This window comes from Zingiber officinale, chromosome 5B (assembly GCF_018446385.1).
Source record: "Zingiber officinale cultivar Zhangliang chromosome 5B, Zo_v1.1, whole genome shotgun sequence".
In the NCBI taxonomy this organism is placed as follows: Eukaryota; Viridiplantae; Streptophyta; class Magnoliopsida; order Zingiberales; family Zingiberaceae; genus Zingiber; species Zingiber officinale.
This window is the reverse complement of record NC_055995.1, coordinates 121890683-121911654: the sequence shown is the minus strand read 5'-3', so window position 1 is coordinate 121911654 and position 20972 is coordinate 121890683. Positions and strand designations below refer to the sequence as shown.

Sequence of the window (20972 nt, the reverse complement as noted above, 5' to 3'; positions counted from 1 at the left end):
AACTACATAATCATTTTTTGTAGTTAAATTGTAATTTTGCTCAAACTAGGAACGGTCTGATGTAAAAGTAAAGTTTTAACCACATAACACATTATCGATATCAGGCTCTACGTGGGCCTGATATCATAGATATCAGGCCCACGTTGGGCATGATCTCATAGATAACAAGCCACTTTTGAAGCAGATACTTCTTGTAAACTAGGACCACCACTGACTAAACCCTAGACAAACTTAACTATCAACGTCAAAAACTAACATGAATTAAATCGATTAAGTCTTCTATTACATCATAATTCAGGTGTTATTGAATATTATTCCCCACACAACCAAAATTAACCATAATACCACTTTTTGCTGCCACCCTTCACAGACAAATGGTGTACTTTTTATTTACCTTCACTACCCTATTTTACAGTAAAAAAATCCATACATACATGTCTAAATCTTTAAATGTGTGCTTCTACTCATTTCCCTCTTGCAAGAAGTTTGTCCTTCTCGACTGACCTTCTTAACTTAATTTGTCCTTGGTCTCCTCTAGCAACTCTTACGCAATTATGCCATAAACCTAACTGGTCTATTGCAATCGCCAACCACCACGAGCAGTAATGGCAAGCGCAGGGTTCATATTTTTTTTTCTTTCAAGTTTATAACACCACACAGAGGGACGAAGGGAGAGAGACGGTGAGAAGACGTGTATCCGAACCACAAATTATTTTTCTATTCTACTTTCGGCTTGGATGCTTGGAAAAATGTGTTTGAAAAAGGCGGTTGCCAGGTTAGCCAGAAGGGTAATCTGGGGATTGATTTTGGTAAACTCCGCCTTTTGGTAAATACAAAACTGTGATGTGTTTTTTGGTAAATACATTAACCGTAGTACGTGTTTTGGTAAATTGCCGTTTTTATTTCAAAAACTATTTTAAAATAGTTTCAGGCATTTTTTTATTTCAAAATTAGATGAGCTATCTTAAATCAGCCTATCACATCTACATTTTAACAAGATTACATCTCAAATTGGAGAAAAAAAAAATACTTCTCTCATTGGATTCTTGTTGCTCTTGTTGACTCTCTGATTCTAAAAGCGATGAGAGAAGTATTTTTCTAAAGTGGTTATTAATTTCCTCCCATACTCACTGATTTTAATAAATCACAAATATAATAATTTTTTATATTTGATCTTGATTAATTTTTTAGGATTTAACATGATGGTGTTCACATTCCTCTCAATTCCTTAAATGCTGCATGATCTTTGCTCTTCGACTGCAAACACTAACATCCTGGAGGTTTCTATAGGAAGTAGGATTGATTACCTTGTTTGTTTGTTTTTTGCCTTTTCTCTTTTGCCACGGAAGAAAGATGTTTGAAGAGATAAGACTGATTAAAAATTAAAGGCTAAACTATTATTCTTCGGCATTTTACTGACCGCGCGTGTAGATTTCAGGATTTCTCATTTTACATGTCTAACTTTCATGACACTAAAATCACATAGCGCATTCTCGATATACCCCTCCTCCTTTCACTACTCTCTTAAAAGTTTCTTTCTTCTCAAAATATTTTACTTTACTCATTCAAAAATTTCCTACTCTTAATTTATATTGTTGAATTCAGACATGAGGGTGTGAATACATTATGGAGGCTTCAAGTATATTGATTTTGATTTAGAGTGTTCAGAATCCTCTAGTCCATTAGCTAATTTTGTATCCATACGCTCAGATTTGAATTCAATAGTGTAAATTGATAATAATGAATTTTTAAACTTGTAAAATTTATAAAATTTATTACAAACTTATTATAAGGCTTAAGATAATGATATTCACTAACCAATACCACCAATGGGTTCCTAGGACTCCCTTGGTTCGAAAAATATTAAACTTTTAAATTTTCGAATAATGTAGGTTCATAAGTGAGTTTCATCCGAAACTGATTGATAGATGAATAACTTCAAATCAAAATTAATATACTCCTAGAAGTTTCTTTAATGTATCCATGCTCTCATATTTGATAGCTTAAATTTAGAATATTGAATTTTTGAATGGGCATAGCAAAAATTTGAAAAAGAGAGAAGCTTTCGAGAGCAGTGAAAGGAGGGATATAATGGGAATGCGTTGCATGATTTTGATATTTTAAAAGTTAAATACGCGAAATGAGAAATCAAGAAACAATCTTTCCTGTATTCCACATGTTACACCGACAATTATGTCTAGGTATAAGCAAGACCAACTTGGGGAATTTAACAAGCAACTAATGCACTAGGGTTCTTATTCAAGGAATGTGAATTTGCTGTATTTGTGTTTGGACTTTTTTCAGGTTGCAAAGGGGAATGCTGATTTTGACAAAACTGAAGGTCAACTCGAAGTCAATGCAGAGGCAGCAATCCACGACTCACCGTGTCGATATCACAGGGGAATGGAAGTTGTTTGGAGCCCTTAATTTCGCAGCTCGCCTCTCATCACATTCTTGTTATCGCAGATCCCAGGTTTTCTGTTTGTCTGTTGTGGATCGACTAAGAAAAACTTTAGACACTAAGCATTAGTATGGAATAATTTTCATCATGCAAAATTCTGTTTTCCTTGGAACGTAGGACAATACTTTGCAATTCAAATCAAGAACTACACTATAAAGAGTTTCAGATTATCACTTCAGTAATCTCTCCGATGATTCATTTTGTTTTGTGTTAGAGGAAAGCCATCTTCTCCATTACTGCAATGGAATGCCATTTCAATTCCTTCATCGTGTGACATTTGGAATGAAATCCTATTCTGATGATGGATCCACTTGCCTAAGCACTAGAATTCAAAAGAAAGCACCAGCAAAGTTCGTGATCGAGTTGTTTGTTTCGAAAGAGACGATCACTCTCGTCCTTTAATGAAAAAATAAGTGTGGTTTCTATGGAGGTTCCTTCACATTTCTTTTTCTTCAATAAACTATACAATCATGATGAAGATATGAATATGTTCGCAGATCATAATTTTATCCGTGTAAAATACAGGAATTGATCGATTCGAGTCATCAACACATTGGAATACTCAATCTTTTTCTTGCTAGGGACGTACATCAGTCTGCGAATCGATTCTATTCCAATCAATCATTCATTATCTAGCCTTTGTTTTTTTTCCCCTTAGCTTCCTTCTCATAATGTTGAATGGGATTTGATTCCCTTCTCCAAAAGCCTCCCTGTGATCTTCAATTCTTGTCCTCAGTACTTTAAACCCGAATAAACGAGAAAAAGAAAGCAACAGCGATTTCCATATTAACGACAAATGAAGTAATGAACCATTATTTGGACTAATGTATATGATACGCACATAGTGTGGGAAAATTCATGTCTCAAATTCACGACTTTAAACTAATGTAGGATTATATTTCATATGATCTCTCCATAAGTTTCATAGATAAACAACAACGACAATTTCAAAATGAGAATATTACTACATATCGACAACCCTGAAGGAGTCGCGGTTCTTGACAACGATGTCGTACATATGGATGGACTTGAAGCGGGCAAAGTCTACGGGGAGGGAGATGAGGTCGAGAGAGGAACGCTTGTGGAATTGGAGGAGGTCCGGGTCCTCGTAGTAGCGCTCCCAGCCTAAAGCCATGAGCTTGCGCTCGAGGGAGGCATAAGAACCGATCACCTCATTGGTGGGGGTGAACACAAGGACTTTGCGCCGCACGGTGGACAGCTGCTCGTTGCCGGCAGCGCTCTCGACCAGCCGCACCACGCCGTTCTTGAACACCCAGACGCCGGCCATGAGAGACTTGAGAGGTAGTTGGGGTGGAGGAAGTTGTAGCTCATTGGAGACATTTATATAGATGGACTAAGATATGATGAGAAGCCAAGAAGGAATTGATCAGAATTTACAGTCGAAGTTGAAGACAGAATCTAAATTTTGAAAGAAAGAAAGAAGAAATAAACAAGACTCTCTTTTTGGAATGATGAAGTCATTTTCCTCAACCAAACTGCCACATTCTTCGTTAAATAACTTGTAAATGTTGCCATTGTTTAATTTGTGTGCCACTTGTCTTGCTGACTAAAGTCTGAAAGAACTTTTTGTTATTACCCTCATCGCTCAATTTACATCTGGTGTTCCGAGAAATTCTTGAATATTTTAAATGGAATTTTGGATCTAAAGCGCACTTTTTTCACATTAATTTTCAAATCTAGAGCTTATCACACATATCCTCGATGTAGGGGATTGAGGAATCCTCGCGAAGTTTTGCAATAGTTTTCTTATGATATAACATGTTCTTCGCTATCTAATTTTCTTATTCTCCCCCCAATTCACATTTTGCTTGGTGGGCGAAATGTAAAGCCAGACCGTCTTCCCAAGGATTAATAGTATGAAAAAAAAAAAAAGAATCAGTGGCAATATTAATTCAAGAATATGATCCTCTCCATTAAAATACGTATTGCACATCATATTCACTTCCTTATCATCTCGAAGAACCACTACACGAGTTCTTTACTCTAATCTCCATCGGTCAGAATTGAACTCTAAGCTAATTAATCAAAGTATTAACCAAGTTAAGCAAGATGAGAATATATAAAGGGAATGGAGAGTGGTGTCAATTCCTTGAAAAATGTCGATAGCAATTGGTGAAGTGGCTACTTGTTTTAGAGGAGTATTTATTCCGTTCCATTAAATTAAGTAAAGAATCTATAAGCCGCAATCCGGTGCATGTGAAGTTCACGTGGGGAGTAGCCTTTAGATCGAAAGGAACATCCACCCAGAGTGAAGAATTTATTGGAGTTTCATTTGATCTAACTCACTTTCCATCCAATGCATGTGAACTTCACGTGGAACTTTATCAAATTATATCGACAAGCCAAACTATTCTACACAGTGTGAAGTTTACATACAAGGCTGATGGGCATTACATGGTCGCCGCAACAGCGGTACGTGTACGCAACAAGTTCACATACATACGAGGCATGGTAGGCATCAAGCGGTCGAAGCAACAGCGGTACATGTACGCAACAAGTTCACATACATACGAGGCATGATAGGCATCAAGCGGTCGAAGCAACAGCGGTACGGGTACGCGACAAGTTCACATACATACAAGGCATGATAGGCATCAAGCGGTCGAAGCAACCGGGGCAGTTTTGGCGAGCAAGATTCGGAGTCCATCCGCACTAGTGACTGGTGGACTGCACGCAAAGTTCTGGCACACATGAGCTACCACTGGCTCGTCTTTTGGAGTTCCTTTTGCCATTTCAGCAATGTTGGGGTTGTAGTGCTCCCAGAATTCCATCTCCTCGCTGTTGTTGGGGTCTATTTGGATCACCTGCAATTTTTAATCACAAACTTTCAGCTAATCCATACAGAAGAGGGCGAAGAAAAAGAAAAACTAGAATTTCATCGTTAGCTTTAATATATGGATCGATATTCTTGTTCGCAGTGTAGTTCCACGAGGATGAAGAGTCTAATAAAGCACAATCATACAAAATATTTGGATGATGAACCAGAAGAAATTGGCAAAGCAGTATATCGATACAGATTACTTCAGTTTTATGTTCCTTGGAAGGAAATGGACTTAATGCTTTATAGTAGTTCCCTGGCCAGCAATGCTAAGAATGCTAATTGTACCAATAACCATTTGATTGTTTCCCAATAGTTCTACCGTTGAACCTTTCGGAAAAAATACCAGTAAACATATCACCCTTAGCCACCTCCAACATAACAAGCACAAATAAAGAATACTGACAAAAAAAATGGTGAAAATGAAGAGTAGAATGTACCGTTCTGTTGGGATCGTATGATGCGAAAACAGCAATCACCATGTTGGCAAATTCGGAAGATGATTTATCGCCAACCAAGACAACCTGTTTCCTTGAAGGAACACTGAGCATGTGTGCCGCACAACACATAAGTGGGATGGCAATGCTTTGATCTTTTAACCTCTTTTCAAAAACAGCCTGGAGAGTAGTAGTGTTTGGGATCAATAGAGAGATGAAAGAGGTTGCAACTAAGACAATGTAATATTATTACAATGGATATGTTTAATTAATGGGCTTCTTCCTTGTAAGATGTTGCTTTGTGACCAAAAGGTCACGGATTTGAATCCTGGAAATAACCTCTTGCAAAAAGCAGGGTAAGGCTACATACAATGGATCCTTCCCCGGGACCCCGCATAGCGGGAGCTTCGTGCACCGGGCTGTCCTTTTTTCCTTGTAAGATGTAACTAAAAACAATTTGTAATTCATATTTCACCTGTCCTTCACAATTTGTAATTCATTGATAGATTTCCCTCCATAAAATAATCTAAATTGCCATTGATGATTTAGAATAACAAGAAATACAATAAAAAAAGGAATTTAAAAACTTGCAAATTTGACAGTGATCCCACAAGATTACCATAGACCAAATGCCATCTCATTGTTAGACTTTTTATCTAATCTAAGAACTAACAAGCTCGCCGTACAACATTACCGAATTTAATATCTGTACTCAGATCAGTATTTCGTTTAACTTACAGATTTACTCCAAGAGAAAAGGCCTATATTTTTCCAATGCAGAATATGAAAAGCAAGGATCCTTTCATACATTATATTCGATATCAAGGAAGCAAATATGAGTTCAAGGGGGGCTCATTTTTCAAATGGAGAAATGAAAATGCCACCTTGTTTGCAATATTATTTTCATTTTTGGTCACAACCAAAGGGTTGATATAAGGAAATTATCTATCAAATGGCTATGCTTTCACTGAAAGATTAAAATGAAACTGGCAATTAATGAATAAATCTTTTTCTAGTGCACCATCAGCAGGGACAAGACTTGAGGAAGCATGAATTGTCTATTATACCAAGCAATAACATACCAGAAGATGTTCCGATGTCCTCTTATAATTGTCAGACCTTGCACCAGCAACCATAGATGACAACCTTATCAGATTGATTGCTGAAACTGAGTTTCCAGATGGCTCTGCTCCATCATGATCTTCCTTTACTCGGAGGAGGATGGAAGGATCTTCACCTGGAGTATTATAATAACCTCCTCCTTGTTTGTCCAGGAACAATTCATCCTGGCAAAGGAGTCGCGTGTATCATTAAATAATTAAGGCAACATAAGCAAGGCCACAAAAAAAAGAATCAACTATTTGCTTGCCTGTGTAGCTTGTAACTCAATTGCCCAGGATAACCAGTCAGTCCTACCACCAAACTCATAAAGATCTAGCAAACCAGAAATGAGAAAGGCATAATCATCAAGAAAGCCAGGTGCTTTAGATGGACCATTGCGAAAGCTATGTTGCAGTCTGTGAATAGTTGAATCATACAGTTTGCTCTTGATAAAGGATACTGCTTTTTCTGCAACTTCTAGGTATTCATTTGGCTGCAAAAGGAAACAACATGCCAGAAATGAGTATCACACCATTCAAGATAGTGGTCAAATAATGCATTAGTTTGCTAAATATGTTCTTATATTCTTGATACTTGCAAAGATGAGTGATGCTCTCTCAGATATTATTCAGATGCTAAAAATTCATCTATCCATTTCCCATGATGTAAACATCAAGATTGAATAATCCAATATGCAGAAACTAAGCTTCTAAAAGCAAAAAAACATGCTTCACAATGGAATTCAGATGCCTTTTCACAATTTTCTCTGCAAGTAGACGACAAATAAAATCTAGATCTGATCATTGGGCATAAACATCAAGATGAAATAATTTGTCATTTTGTACACTGCAAATAAGGCTATAAACACAAGGTATATTAATCAGACACACTTGGACATATTCTGTCATAACTATGTAGCCAAGAATCGTTTAAACAACAAAGAAATGCTATCAACCCTTAATGAGATTCAATTTCCAGCACTTGGAGCTATATAATTTAGATTGGTAAGACTTCCTTTTGTAACTTTTATTGTTTTAGACAAGCAAAGTGTTTCCAACAAAACAAAATCAAATTATCACAGAAGGCATACAATGAGAAGCATCAGTCAAGATATTTTATTGAACTCTGAACAAAATGTAGCATAAATCTGCTCGTCTCTTCTAATAATGAATGGCAGTTCTATTTAATCATTGCTCAGTACATTTTCACGTATTAGTTATTAATCAAACATTAATTTGACAGAAATCTACAAACAATTGTATCAAGTTGTTCAGACCACTTGCATCTGTACCAAAGATAAGTAGTAATCTGAGTTGGTTCATAAGATGTGGAAGTATTGTGCAGTTAATATGTCTGGATCTAGAGGATAAGGTATTCAGAAGCTAAGCAACAATGAATTCTAGTTGAAGCCTTAACGATCTAAATTATTTGAGAATACTCGAACAGAGTCTGAACTGATATCTAAGCATTGGATATCTATCAAGACTTGTCACAATTAACAGAGCATCCTGTTGCATCATGCTTCTTCTTTGAAAGGATATGGAAGATGAAATGCCTACCAATGCATCATCATCCTGTCTCCATTGCAAGTATGGAGAGGTACTTGTCGCTAAAGATAGTGAGTTCTACATTGTAGTCTCTATGAAACTAAGATTATTTATTACAATTGCATTTGATCGATAACATACAAAAGAATAACAGAACAATTAATTTTAGGCAGAGAACAGAAATATGTCCTACAAAAATTTCTGGAATGACCATTACAGCAGAAATAACAAGAATGGATCAAGCTCACATCACATCCCATCACCGGGAAATAAAATTGAGTTTCCTTGGGTTCTGCTTTGAGAACTTTAGAAGCTCTTGCAAAAGAAGAAATTGCCAGCCCATTCCATGATACAATTACCTGGAAAAGCAACGGGCTCATTAAGAAGCCTTGTTAATACTAGTCTTCCAAAAATAAGGAATGTTTTATGCATAGAAGTAAAATACCTTGTCATCCAAATGTGGTCTTGGCCGTTTTGACCTGGCATCATATAATTTTTTACGGCATTCTTCCAAAATCTTATTGTATTCGTCTATAGACTTGTCCCATTTGGATGCCCTGGAAGGAGCATCTTTTCTCTCAGTTAGAACATTTTTTCCCTTAAATTCATCATGAGGATCACTCATTGGAGAAAGATCACAATTTCCTGATGGTTTAATGTAGTAATGATCTTTAAACAAATTTGCATGTTCTCCGAGAATCTCTTCAATCTACATCACAAAAAATAAGAACATTAGTGATATAAGATGAAGACAATGAAAGAAGATGCATTAAGCAACCTCCTAAATGAACATAGAACTGGCCAATTTAATATGATAGAAACATATGATAATAGCTTGTTTTATATAATTTTTTTCTCTTGGACTATAATGTTAGATGTCAATCTCACACCAGATCTTAAGTTTTGTTCATGGATGAACGTTTTACATCAATCGGCATATATCGCTTGTGCTAGATAAACTCAATGTATTAATTGTTTTAGTTGTTGTTCAAATCACATATACTTGTTATTTGAAGTTCTGGTCCATTCAGGAACTTTATCTCTGAATATTTGAGTATTACCAGTCATTTGCTAATCAGATAATATTTTTTTCAAGTCATTATAAACAGTCAATGACTCTATGAGAAGGAAAAAAGACCTCCTGACTTGTCCAGATATAAAAAGATCCTTCCTTCTTTGTTGTAGCACCATGATATTCAGCACTGTCAGCATCCTCCGCAGAATAAATTTCACCAGCATCTCCAATCATATCTCTCCTCAAATAATCCAAAATATCATGAGCAACAGATGAGTAGTAGGTGTCCTTTGTGATCGAAAATGTATCTAAATAGGCATTAGCAAGCTGACCATGATCGTACAACATCTTCTCAAAATGAGGAACTGCGTACCATGGAAATTGCACACTGTTTAAACTAAGAAATGATAACTCCTGCTTAAGGAAGTCATTATACATAGCATAGTGTAGGAACCAACTAAATACAAATAAATCAGTTTCTGGTAAGAGGAAGAGAAGATAAGCATCAATATTTGCTAACTACAACAAAGTGAAACTAGTTGACTCTAGCACATGATTTTATGTACATTTGGAAGATACCATAGTGACAGACTGACAGGTACTCTACTAGTTCAATATGGAGTCCAGCATTGTGGGAATATGCTTTATTTCCTTATTTGATCCGTTGATACTAAATGGTAATACACTGTGTGTTTTCTGATGATTTTTTGCACATTGGGAGTTCATTAACCTTTGATATATTGAACACCTTTTCCTCGAAAGAAAAAAAAACAGAAATGATGTTATCACTGTTATTAGTCATTACTGGTAGTATCTTTCAATATACTGAACCACCTCCAACTGTCAGATCCAGAATTTAATTAGAAATTGATCAACTTGAAATGTGCTTAACCTAAAATAAAATCTATGCTTTTATTAGATTTGTTTCATCTCGGACTGCAGTGGTGGCAAGAGACGGGCAACGACATTGAGCTCGGGCAATTAAAAGTTGATCTCATCATATTTGACTAAGGTAGGATTGAAGCCACTATGATAAGAGTATCTGTGGGAACTCATAGTAGCGATAACCATAGGATTTATTCAGATATCTGAAATTCTAAACCATTCACAAACAATCACATTAGTTATAACTGTAGTGGCATTTCTCATCCTCATTCTTTACTCTTGCCTCAAATTTAAAGAGTATTGGTCAAGTTTGCAGTATTATGTTAGTTGTTGAGTTTACCCAATAGAGATACATGGTTTATTTTGTTTATGTTCTGTTAGGATACTAGTAGTTAATAATTGTTTTATTGTGATAGTTAATAGTTGTTTTATTGTGATTCCAGACAATCATTGGTGGATTGACCTTAAGCGGGATTACAGATACAAAGATGGTCATGTCACTACAATCCCATGATGATTCCAATGGCTGACACTCTGCATGCTCCTTTTGTTTGTATATGGCTTGCAGTTAAACATACTGATGTTTTTAGTTGATAATAAAGAAAATTAAGGAATATGAGTTATTAGAAAGAAAAAAAAGAGTCAAAATATGACAATCAAGGAACAATAATACATAGTATGGATAGATGATAAAATGACAGACTAGATTAAGATGGTAGGACATGTTAAAAAAAACAAGCAAAAGTTCTACAGTTAGACATGTTGAATTGATTAGACTTGTATATATAAGGGGAAGAAGAAAAACAAAAAAAAATCTTTAATGCAATTAAAGATGATGCAAGATATACCATTATTGCTACAGTTTGCCTAGAATTAACTAGAGGTATAAGATGTATAGCCAATATGAAATGGTGGGGGGGCTAAAATGGATTGTTATATTATGTATAACTTTTTTTTAAAAGAATAAAAAAATTCTAACTGATTTTCAGATCTCCATTAGCAAGTAGTGATTCTACTAGTATTTTCTATAAGATTAGAACATTTATAGCTTGCTAAAATTATAAGAGAAACTACAAAAACTAGTTGTTGAACGCTTACCATGCCAATGTTCGTCCACACTATACCTGTGAAATCCACCTCCAATATGATCATGGATTCCACCTCTAGCCATGCATTGCAAAGTATGGCAAACCATCTCCACATTTTTATTAGCATCACTTTGCCGACCTTCTTCCATAAGCTTCCTTGACTCATAAAGCAGAATATAAACTTCCACTGGCCTAGGAAATTTTGGAGCAGTACCAAAACCACCAAACTTTGGATCATAGCTACTTGCAAGCTTAATGAAAAAACCAATCAAAAATTCTGTCAGACATCAGTGGGGGGAAAAAATCTCAGTACTCAATACGAGGAAAATATTATTGTAAAAGAGGAAAATAAATTGCTGCCACTACTAAATAATTAGCTTGGCTCTGTGAAATCTGCACTCAATGGGAATAAGTCTTTGTTAAATCACCCAGCTGTTAACTATTAATTTCACTAAAAAAGGTACCATTTATGCAATTCTTTGCAATAGCAGGCCCTTCTAGCTGCATCTACTTCCCATAAAAAAAATGTTCTAGGAAACATCAAAGGGCTGGGACCTAAAAGCAGTTCCACCATGTAAATCTAATATCTTCAGAGAAAAAAGATTTTAGTGAAACGAATTCAGAATAGTGTAGCACTCAACTCATCCAAGGACATGTTGGCTAGAGGATTGCTATCTGTCACAGAATTGCTTCATTACAAAAAACTAAGGGTGTGTTCCAAATTATGAGATGTCTTAATTCTTGTATAAACAAAATATCAACCACAAAGATTAATATAATATCATTATAATATTACAGTATAATAGTTTATATTCTATGAATATATGATGTGTTGTTATTATGGTTTCAAGTGTTGATGAATATCAGTTGGCACAACCAAAAGGAGAAAGATATCATTTCATTCTTTCAATATAGTGTCAGCACAGGTAAATACCACTATGCTACACATGCAAAGAAAATTTCAAGGGTACCCATTGAGACAAAGTGTACATCAGTTAATAGGGTGCATAACTGACCGAAACAAAATGATGCTCTTCCAAATACTCAGATTATGTTCGTCAATCATGTGTAGAAGGTAAACACTAAAAGAAAGTAGGAAGAGCAGCACCATTCAATGGTTATCGAATATTTTTCTTCTCATGGTTGATTCCTCTATTCCATTTGTTAGTCATGTGGAGTAGATGAAACACTGATGCTAGGCTCTACTTTAAGAAAAGAAGAGAGGAAAGAAAGGGTGTTGAGGGAGGGAAGAAGGGAAGGAAGAAAGGGAGAGGGATTTCCTTTGTTTTGTCTATTTGAAAATGAGACAAAATGACAACTTTCATGCTTTGAATCTATCATTTCCAAGGCATGCAAGTTTATGCTAATCTTTTCAATATTTTTTCACTATTTATGTCCTCTTCCGCCCACTTTTAGAAGGAAGTCAAAGTGGGGAAAATCGAGTCAAATTGTACCCCTTTTTCTTTTACCTTTTATTCCTCTACCTAACCAAACAAGGAAAATAATTGCTTCTCTACCCTTCCCTCTATTTGTGCTTCCTTCCTCTCAAGTAAACATTGCATAAAAGGAGATGCATCAACTACAGTACTAGCAGTAGTAAAGAGGATGACACAAGAGCTGAATAAACTAAGATATATTTCAACTAATATCTTGTACCTATAATTATTTCATTTTTAATTATGATATTTCAACTCTTCATACTTAACCGAGATATACTTATGAACATGTGTAGAAATCAATCTTAGTACTAGACATCTAGGAAGTATCATTAATATGGGTCTAAGAAATTATAATGTTACAAGAACTAATATTCATTTCAGGATTAGAAATGAATAATAATGAATTGAGATGTTCATTAATAACTAGTTGCTCTAAAATTTTAATTCAATTTAATTTATAATTTTTGTAGGCTTGTATTTAGACTAATCAAACTAAGTAGAGGGGATTATAGATTAAAAATCTCAGCATGCCGACTCTTCACATGGAACAATCCTGAAATTGCATCATTCCTATTAATATTGAAATCTTAGAATGGGGCAATCCTTTAAAACTTTGGCTATTATCATATCTAATATGACACAACTTTTCAACCACAAAGGAGCTGGGGAATGGCATAAAAGAGCTAATTTGAGAATTTCAATTCAGTTAAGAACTGAAGGTCATCCGTCATGAGTGTATCCCTTAGGGTGCGTTTGGTTCGGGGTTATTCTTGATAATCTTGGTTATCCATCCAAGATTATCAACAAAAACCTTGTTTGGTTTAGGTATTCGATGATTCCCGAGTAATGTTCCATGCCCGACATGTCAGCAAAAGGGTCATGCAGCCCGGAATCGGAAAACCTCAGAAAACTAAGGTTTTTCTTGATTCCGGGGTTAACGAATTTTTTTTACCAAAAATACCCTCCGATAAAAAAAAACATGAAAAAAAGAGAAAAAAATGTAAAAAAATTATTAAAAAATGTAAAAAAATAAAAAAATGTTTAAAAAAAATTTAAAATTTAAAAGTTTATTTTTTAAAAAAATAAATAATTTAAAAAAATAAAAAAATTAAAATTTTAAAAATAAAAAATTTAAAAATTTAAATTTTTTTTTTTAAATAAAAAATAAAAAAAAATTAAAAATAAAATAAATAATTAAAAAATGTGAAAAAATAAAAAATATAAATATAAATAATATAAAAAAATATACAAACATTAAAAAATAAAAAAACACATAAAAAAGTAAAAAAAAAATATACAAGAAAAAGAAAATTAAAAAAACATAAAAAAATAAATAATAATAATAATAATATTATTATTATTATTATTATTATTATGTATAGTTGGTTTTGAAACTTAGGGTAATACGGTAAAATATTAAATTAGGGTATTCATTAAAACCTTCAAACAAACAAGTTTTTGTTGCATTACCTAGGTTGAACCAAACAACATTTGGTTATGTTTTATTCCCCATAACCTTGGTTATATGATTACCTGGTAATCACATAACCAAGGTTATACATGATAACTTGAACCAAACGTACCCTTAAGGTAACAAGATTACCAAGAAGAGTAATCATTAAATAACTTCTAATTCAATGGTGGATGAAGAGACTAGTTTCCAACTGTGAACGTCATATTGTTTTAGAAAATTATGCATGTCAAACTTAGAATGTTACTCATGGTGATTAGTGTGTCTTCTTCCAATAATATATCTTTGCATAGTTGTTGGAAATTCTGCTAATGAGATAAAACTAGTAGATACATTTGCTGGAGTAATATAAACCATAAATACCTGTCTAGAACATCTTTTTAAGGAAACACGAGCTAACTCATCTGATATTTTACTGGAGTTAGCTGTCGAAGAAAGTGCTTCTGAAAGTTGTTCAATTGCAATAGTCCCACTTTTTTCCAGCATCTCACGTTTAGTCTCCCAAGCTTCTTTCACCTTTCTAGGGAAAAGAAGTAACAAAAACATAAGACAAATTGTTAGATTTCATGCAACTCTGACGGTAATAGACAAGGTCAGTTACCTAAGGATTGTCTTGAAACCAGGTCTTCCATACTTGTCATCAGGCGGAAAATATGTTCCACCCATCAAGGGTTTCAGATTAGGAGAGAGGAAGGCACTCAACGGCCAACCACCACCACCATATAGTGCAGAAACATATGTCATATACACCTACAAAAGGTCACCTTAATTAGAAATAGAAGCTAAACTCATCACACAAAAGTCAAAAAAATCACACAACTTAGTACAAATGGATATCTTCCGGACCCTCTCAAAGTTGAAAGAAGAGATTGACAGATGAAAATTGGATTGCTATGATAATTCTATTACCTTATCAACATCAGGTCTCTCCTCACGGTCAACCTGTTTAGAGACCAACAAGTCAGAGAAGTCATCACACAATTAGTTCAGATCCTCTGTCCCCATTTCCCTCTGTCCCCGTGTCTCATTACCGATCAGACGGATCAGATTAAATCTCAAGATATCATGACATCTTTAAAATATGTGCAGTATCCTCATGATGTGCAAAGCATCATTGAGATTTAATTTGATCCGTCCGATCGACAATGGGACACGAGGACAGAGAGAAATGGGGGCAGAGGATTTGAACTGTCACACAATACATCTAGGCAGTCATAATATGGAAACACAGAATAGAACAGTAGTCATAATGAAAAAGGGGAAGAAAATTATATAGGACAGTAAAAAAATATTGGTATTTTATATTGATGTATGAAAGATAAATAGTGTGCTTTACTTTTCTTTCCTTCACAAATTTTCAGTTGGTATAGTGGTATTTCTTTGTATGGAGGAATAAGATCTATGTAGCCGACCCCAAATAGTTAAGACCAAATACTACTTCATGATGATAACATTAACAATAACTTCTATATAAATTTTCAGGTTGTAGAAAGAAACGGTGTTTTGGCAAAAATATCATTCACCAGATATACATATGTTTTATAATCATTCTACAAAACAATAACAACCTTGATGCTAACAAACCAATCATTTAGCATTTTTGCAATCTCTTCATTCTCGAATGACTCAACTTCCATGACATGGCACCTACAATTACAAGGAAATTAAATCCAAGAGAAATCATGGTAAATAATTTCATTCTAGCTGGAGCAGGCCAGGAGAATTTGAATGACAGAGTAGCTTAAAATAAACATTAAAATTATATTTCAGTATACTCCTAAATGAAGCATAAATAGTTCTTCTCTAAGTGCCATATAGCACCTTCCTTAATCCTTCGTAAGAAAAGTCACACTAGCTAAATCTCATAGCTTTGACAGAACTGGACAATTGTGTGAATAGACAAGAAGGGAAAACAAATAAATACAAGATGAGAAAAAAAAAAGAGGGAGAGAGGAATTATGTTCGAGTTAAACTATTGGGCTCCTATGAACTGATGTGTAGCAGCTAAAGTAGCCATTATGTATCATTGGGTTTCAACTGATACTGACACTATATCTCTAATAGCATAGCAATACCATGTTCCTACTCCCAATATGTATAGCTACAAAGATTGTATGGATAAGACACCCTCTTCCAGGATGCTAATAGCAATCATAGTGAGATATCATTCCACCCAACATATAGTGGAAATTTATAATTTATTCTTTCAACAATAAATCAAAACCCATTTTGAGTCATCTGGGACCAAATTCATCTTAGGAGAGTGTGCATTAGCAAAGGATTCGTCCTTTGATTTGCTGCTAAGAATAGAAAAATCAATCAAGACAATACATCATGATTCTGAATAACATAAAACAACTACATGAATGAGAAATCTTACCAGTGGCACGTACTATATCCAACTGCAAGTGCAAAACCCATGTCAAAACAAAATGTGAAGAAACAAAATTAAAGGACATGAGAAAAAAAATTCGTATTGATCATGTATTCATTAAGCCATGAATTTCAGTATACGCACTCGATAAAAAAATGGGGATGTTTCTTTTGCGAGCTTTCTCAAAAGCTTCTTCACCCCAAGGATACCAGTCAACCTTGAATTCGGAAAGAAAACAATGATAGTAATAAGAGAATTAGAATCAGCACGACATATATTTTGAAAAGGACTAAAAAATGTAAGAAAAACATGCATATCTTTAAAGATTCATGGCTTGAAGAGTTCAATACTCCCTAGACTTTATCTTGAACAATGAGATAAAATAGTTGTCATGTTGTTACAGGAGCAAATAAACCTCTAGTTGTTAGATCAGTTATATGGGCCAAGTAGGCCACCAACAGCACAGGTGCATAGCCTAGTGCTCAAACCAGTTGTGGCCCAACCATGAACTTTGCTTTAAGGAATTTTTTAGGGAGTTTATAATAACTATGATGATTCTTGAAGTTCTCTACACTTGTCAAACCTGGGAAGCATGTTGAAGATATGATGATGTTTGTGCATAAGGAAACCATGGAAAATTAAAGATACTACAGGGAGAAGTTTTTAACTACGAGAACTTCAGTTTTCAATGAGCGCTTAAGGTCACGTATTGCTTGATTTCTCTATGGGCAGTTAGAGAAGAGTTAAGAGAAGTTTGGAGAGGCTTTTGTATACAATATGGGCAATATCCTGTACCAAGTTTTCTGACATTTTTGCTCTCATATCATACCTAATGAATTTGCTTAAGTTTAAACATATAGTCTTACTCTTGTTCTTTTTGTGTAATTCTGTTTGCCAATTGATGGTGCAAAAGGGATTTTTCTAGATTGCACTCAAGTTGTTCATTGCCTACCACGGGAGTCGATGATTTCGTTACATGGCTCTGTAATAGAGATGATTCTGCATTCTAGGCATATTTTTCAATGCACAAAAGATGATTTCAAGTAATAGATTCGAGCACCAAGCTTATTAGAGTTACCTACCTGTGGCCTTTTGGTAATGTATGTACCAGCAAATGGTGCTAGAACAGGTTCAATCTCAACGAGTAGTATCAATTGCCAAATTGGAATGGTGCACCTAGGACTTTGTAGCGAATGGAACAATCAACATGAGGAGACAGATTTATTTTGTGGATGGCAGAGGCTTCAATCATTATCAAAGGGTTCTCGACTTGAGAGTGGTAGGGGGGAGGGTCTAATTTCTCATTTTAGCAATTAAGGATGCCAACTCTATTGATACAACAAACAACGAAGGTTTTAGAGTTGCCTTGCGTTACAGTGAAAAAGCTTTTCGTCAGGACAAATATTGAGAGGGAATGCACAAGGGGGAATAAATTGAAAGAAATATATCAATTTTAGTGTGGCTACTTAGCAACCTAAATACTAAGAGGGAATGCCCAAAGTGAAAAAAATTGAAAGAAAGATATCAATTTTAGTGTGGCTACTTAGCAACCTAAATACTGAGAGGGAATGCCCAAAGTGAAAAAAATTGAAAGAAAGATATCAATTTTAGTGTGGCTACTTGAGCAACCTAAATATTGAGAGGGAATGCCTAAGGGAAAAAAAATTGAAAGAAAGATATCAATTTTAGTAATATTATGGACCGAGCCAATGCAGCAAAAGAGAATGTGGAGCCCATCAAATACAAGAGATACATGCACAACAAATTTAGAAAAAAAGGGTACATATCAAGAGAATTGAGTCAGCTAGAATAATTGATTTTTAATTGAGTCAACTATCTTTTATTTTTAGTAGAATTGAGTCTAGTATCTTTTTATTTTTGGTAAGAATAAACCTTTTTTATTCAATGGTTGTTTTCTTCCTTTGTCGGGAAGGAACGCCCGGAGTTGTATTTAAATGACCGGAATAGTGCAATAAAGATATGAATTAAGTTTACAAAAAAGAAATCAAATCCATAGAATGAAAGGTTCTCTAATCCCCCATGAACCTCAAACTCTCCCTACCACCATAGGTCGTCAAGGTCGTAAAACTAAGAAGACGAAAATTGATCCCGCCGATAAGCCGGTAAACCGTCTCATTACGCGATCCATATCTAAAGGGCATAACACATACCTAATGAATTTACTTAAGTTTAACCATATAGTATTACTCTTGTTCTTTTTGTGTAATTTGGTTTGCCAATTGATGGTGCAAAAGGGATTTTTCTAGATTGCACTCAAGTTGTTCATTGCTTACCACGGGAGGCAATGATTTCATTACATGGCTCTATAATAGAGATGATTCTGCATTCTAGGCATATTTTTCAATGCACAAAGGATGATTTCAAGTAATACATTTGAGCACCAAGCTTATTAGATTTACATACCTGTGGCCTTTTGGTAATATATGTACCAGCAAATGGTGCTAGAACAACCTCAATCTAAACGAGTAGTATCAATTGCCAAATTGGAATGGTGCGCCTATGATGAAGACCAACCCAATCTAATATAACCCCTTGAACTTTAAAGGGACATAACTTTTGATTCGGGACTCGGAATCAGATTCTGTCAATGCTCACGCGTGCAAAATTGGAAGATCTACGTTTGTTATAGGGAACCATAACCGCAAGTTTCGGCCCAAAAACTGCAGTTTAGGCTCTCATCCGAGCCTTTGAATATATTTTTACTATTTTTAGTAATTTCCGTTTTTATGATATTTAGTGTATTTTTGGCATGCCTGGCATTTATGGGTTAGGATTAAGCATCCTGTTTTGGTAAATTCTTTCTGCTAGGATTTTTATTACATTTTTTCCTTATCTAGCATAAACTCTTTCCTTTCTTTATAAGATGGGAATTGAGGTTATATATTAGGGTTTCTTTCCTTATTTGGGTCTTAGGGTCTGGAGTTTATATAAACAACCTGTTTAGTTGCTTGAGGATTGATCCTTGATATTGAATAAAGTTTCCTTTTTTGGTAAATGACAGATTTCTCTTTGTTTCCTCGGTTTCTTTTCTTGTTGTCTCCTCAAATCTCCTTTCTCGCTAGCCTATAGGATAATCGCTATCCTACTGTCAGCCTAGGACTTTGTAGCGAATGGAACAATCAACACGAGGAGGAGACAGATTTATTTCGTGGATGGCAGAGGCTTCAATCATTATCAAAGGGCTCTCGACTTGAGAGCGGTAAGGAGGGAGGGTCTAATTTCTCATTTTAGCAATTAAGGACGCCAGCTCTATTGATACAGCAAACAACGAAGGTTTTAATACAAAGATCAATCAAATTCTTCCGTTTATCGCAGCAGGCTCGTCGGACGGAAGAGGGGATCTAATCGACAGACCAGAAGATAAAAACACCAAAAGGCGCAAAATTATTCATGGGTAAGCGATAGTAGCGATGAGAAATACCGGATTGTGGGCGTGCTGGAGAAGGTATGGGCTGTGCTCGGACGCAAGGCGGTTAGTATGCCGATGGGACTCGGCGGAGCTCGAGGACCCGGCCATTGCGAGGGCCACAAAGGCGGCGATGGGGCGTCGCCCGCAGCCGGAGCGAGGAAGGCAGATGCAGAATCTTAGCGGGAGGGAAGGAAGTCGGAGCAGAGAGGAAGTGGTGGCAGTGGAGACGGCAGAGGCGGAGATCATTACTAAGCGCAGGCGAGCGGCGATGGCGAGGATGGAACGCCATCTGGACATCGAGATTGCGTTTTATAACCGAAGTCGCTGGGGAGTGGATGCTGTTTGGATTACCCTTATGCCCACCCATTCTGCCCCAAACGCTGAAGAGTGGCATAGGGTAGGCACCCCTGTTTTATCAGTTCACAATGACAGCGGATACAAACCCTGAGTTTTTTTTGGTTCGTTCTATAATGTATGCGTCGAATCATTATAATCAAACTAAAATGGACTCTAATCTCTTTGATCTTCCTATTTAAATTATAATTTTGAATTCAGATAGACAGCTGGAGATCATCGACGGTAGATTAACTATATGATGTCGAACAAGAGATGGCCTGTCTATCACCGGTGATTCTAATTGCCTATCTCGACCTAAAACTACAACTTAGGTGGAAAAGTGAATTTAAAGGAAATCGTAACTAATTTTAACCGGATTCTTCTGATCGCGATCCGATCTATAAATTATGAAAGAGATCAAAAGAAATCACATATTACGGACAAAAGTGGATGTAAAATATCCCAATGCATGTTATTGTGTATCTGAGGTGATTTATCTTTCTCTATATGTATACAGGTAGGATCATCTGACCCGTAAATTATGGAGCA

General features: G+C 35.5%; 2 protein-coding genes across 2 annotated transcripts; both read right to left on the bottom strand.

The window, feature by feature from the left end:
- Positions 1 to 3337: 3337 nt before the first annotated feature.
- Positions 3338 to 3822, bottom strand: LOC121987808 (flowering-promoting factor 1-like protein 1). The gene has a single exon (XM_042541532.1). The coding sequence runs from the start codon at positions 3747 to 3749 to the stop codon at positions 3426 to 3428; it is 324 nt and encodes a 107-aa protein (XP_042397466.1). The 5' UTR covers positions 3750 to 3822; the 3' UTR covers positions 3338 to 3425.
- A 968-nt stretch (positions 3823 to 4790) lies between these two features.
- On the bottom strand, positions 4791 to 20408 carry LOC121985706 (spermatogenesis-associated protein 20-like). Its single transcript, XM_042539306.1, has 15 exons — positions 20100 to 20408; positions 16802 to 16874; positions 16664 to 16685; positions 15852 to 15930; positions 15193 to 15225; positions 14885 to 15033; positions 14647 to 14803; positions 11384 to 11624; positions 9524 to 9765; positions 8831 to 9094; positions 8634 to 8744; positions 7107 to 7331; positions 6820 to 7023; positions 5741 to 5917; positions 4791 to 5286 (listed from the first exon to the last, which is right to left on the bottom strand). Exons 1-15 carry the CDS (start codon positions 20382 to 20384, stop codon positions 5077 to 5079), a joined length of 2472 nt encoding a protein of 823 aa, XP_042395240.1. The 5' UTR covers positions 20385 to 20408; the 3' UTR covers positions 4791 to 5076.
- Between the last annotated feature and the right edge of the window lie 564 nt (positions 20409 to 20972).

Bases quoted from the DNA above. Each gene is read 5' to 3' on its own strand.
- LOC121987808 (XM_042541532.1), bottom strand. From the start codon at position 3,749: ATGGCCGGCGTCTGGGTGTTCAAGAACGGCGTGGTGCGGCTGGTCGAG.
- LOC121985706 (XM_042539306.1), bottom strand. From the start codon at position 20,384: ATGTCCAGATGGCGTTCCATCCTCGCCATCGCCGCTCGCCTGCGCTTA. The intron at 16,686-16,801 runs GTGCGTATACTG...TTGCACTTGCAG, and splicing joins CATCCCCATTTTTTTATCGA to TTGGATATAGTACGTGCCAC. The intron at 11,625-14,646 runs GTATTTATGGTT...TTTTTCATTAAG, and splicing joins TAAAAAGATGTTCTAGACAG to CTTGCAAGTAGCTATGATCC.